The following is a 2,064-nucleotide window of genomic DNA, read 5'->3' as shown; positions in this document are numbered from 1 at the left end:
ATGACGGACGACAGACCTCACGTTCCGCGAGCCAAGGGACGCTCGGCGTCCATCTGCGCTGCGAGCCATGCCAGCAGCATGGAGGCCATCCCCCCGTCGGGAGCATCCCCCGACGCGGGGACGCCCCAGACCCGCCGCAGGAGGCCCGCGACCCGGTCGCAGAGTGCCAGGTTGACCAACAAGAGGTCCATCAAGGGCCGCGCTTCCATAGCCACTTCCGCCAACAACGGGCTGAAGAGCCAGAGTAACAGCGAGCCCAAGTTGACCGACCAGGATACCACTCCGGATGTGTCGCCCAACATCAGGAGGAAGGGGTCCCAGAGGAGGGGTACCTCGGTGTATCACAGGAAGTCCACTGCTTTTTTGGACGTGCCGGATACTCGTGGAAGGAGTAACAGTAACACCGAGGAAGAGGATGAGGACTCGTATAGGCTGAGGTCGTTCAGCTTCACTTCCAAAGGTAAGACAAGTGAGATCGTAGTCGTAAGACGAACCGTCTTTTGTTTTGCCTCGCTGGAAACTCTGCACAAATACTTATTACATTTTTCAAATAAAAAAATAACAGTGAAATTGTGGGGCATTAGGTTTTGCGGTATTTTGAAGTTCTTGATAACAACATCCAAATAATTATTTCTTTCTAAGAATTTTAGAGCATGTCTTTTCGCTTTAACTGCTTATATTTACATCATTAAGGCATTACTCTTTCTGCAGCCTGCTTTTCCTTTCAACGCCCTTGGATGTCAGAAGTTTTATCAATTCATATTCCATACAATATTGCTGGTGTGTGTATTTACTACACTTTTCTCTCTCGAGTGCATGTGAAAACTTACCAGCATCCTCTACTAGCCCAGTAAATGAAAAAAATTCGTTAATCGTTAGTTCGGGCAAAAAGAAATAATATTTCCCAAAAAGTATCGGTTTAAAACAACAAGATCATTGTTTAAACAATGATTATAATGTAAAAAATGACCAAAAATGGAGATTTTTAGCTGTATTAAAAAGCACTCTCCAAGTTTTTGCTTTTGTTTATGCTTATAGGTTTTCAAAAAACGCTTCATTTGAAACCTGCTAAATTAAAATCCATTAACAATTTGTTTAAATAATTGCAATAAACCAGCGAAATTTGAATTTGCTATAAATAGAAGAAAAGAACATAAATCGTCTCTAAACTGCAATAAAAGTTGTATTTTGTTACGCTTAAGAAACCCTGAAAATTGGGTAAAGAAATATTTATTTGTTTACGAGTTTTTGCATTTGTTTATTAGAAATAGCATTTTTTCAATTCCAAAAACGCGGTTGTTAGTGTTATAATAAAGGGCCTTATAAGGCTCATTTCTTTCGTCTTGACTTATATTTTCAAGATATGCCTTTAGAAATTGCAATTTCATAGACTAACCTCCTCAAAACGGCGTATAAACAAATAGTGTAATTTGTTTATAATGTTTTTCGTTAATAACTTTGCGAAGAATGAATATTTTTTAAAGCCGATTTGATATTCGTAATCCTGGTAATTTTTCACGAATTTAAAAATTAAAAAATTGTTCTAGGACCATTTTTAGCCGAGAGAGAGTTTTTTTATAACTTGCTTATAAACATTAAGGCTTGAAATTTCGAGAATAAATCAACCCTTAAAATTCATAATAACGGTTAAATATATCGAAAAAAAAATTATTTTATAGTAATTTTTAACCCTTTAAAAACGTCCTCGAATACATTTTTACACCTGGAATGTGGTGGGGGAAATGAGACAGAAACGTTCCAAGACTTCAAATTTTAACTGCCCGAAAATTCTGCGATATCTCCGGTAAGTGCGGGCCAATTTTAACGTTTTTTTAATCTGGGGTATCGCATGAAAATAATAACAACAGCACGGTATATTTTGCAATAATTAATTATTAATTTGTGAGAAACTATTAATTTTGTAAAAAAAAGTTTTTTCGCATTTTTTCGAGAAATAATTTTTCACAGTGGTACCAATAAACAATTTTCTTAAAAAACAATATTTTTATGTAAAAAATTTCAGGAAATGATATATTTTTTATGCAATAAAGTTATAAATATATA

At 36.4% G+C, this 2,064-nt stretch overlaps 1 protein-coding gene across 2 annotated transcripts in view; it reads left to right on the top strand.

The window, feature by feature from the left end:
- The window catches only part of LOC108914974 (GTP-binding protein GEM), a 75,324-nt gene continuing 73,260 nt past the window's right edge, over positions 1–2,064 (top strand). The window contains exon 1 of one of the 2 annotated variants that reach the window (XM_018720911.1): positions 1–460. In XM_018720911.1, coding sequence (XP_018576427.1) covers positions 1–460 — 460 coding nt within the window. The remainder of the gene's footprint in view (positions 461–2,064) is intronic. The other variant, XM_018720912.1, reaches the window with a different exon arrangement.

Source organism: Anoplophora glabripennis, unplaced genomic scaffold, assembly GCF_000390285.2.
Source record: "Anoplophora glabripennis isolate ALB-LARVAE unplaced genomic scaffold, Agla_2.0 scaffold143, whole genome shotgun sequence".
Taxonomy (NCBI): domain Eukaryota; kingdom Metazoa; phylum Arthropoda; class Insecta; order Coleoptera; family Cerambycidae; genus Anoplophora; species Anoplophora glabripennis.
This window is presented reverse-complemented; position numbering and strand designations above follow the sequence as displayed.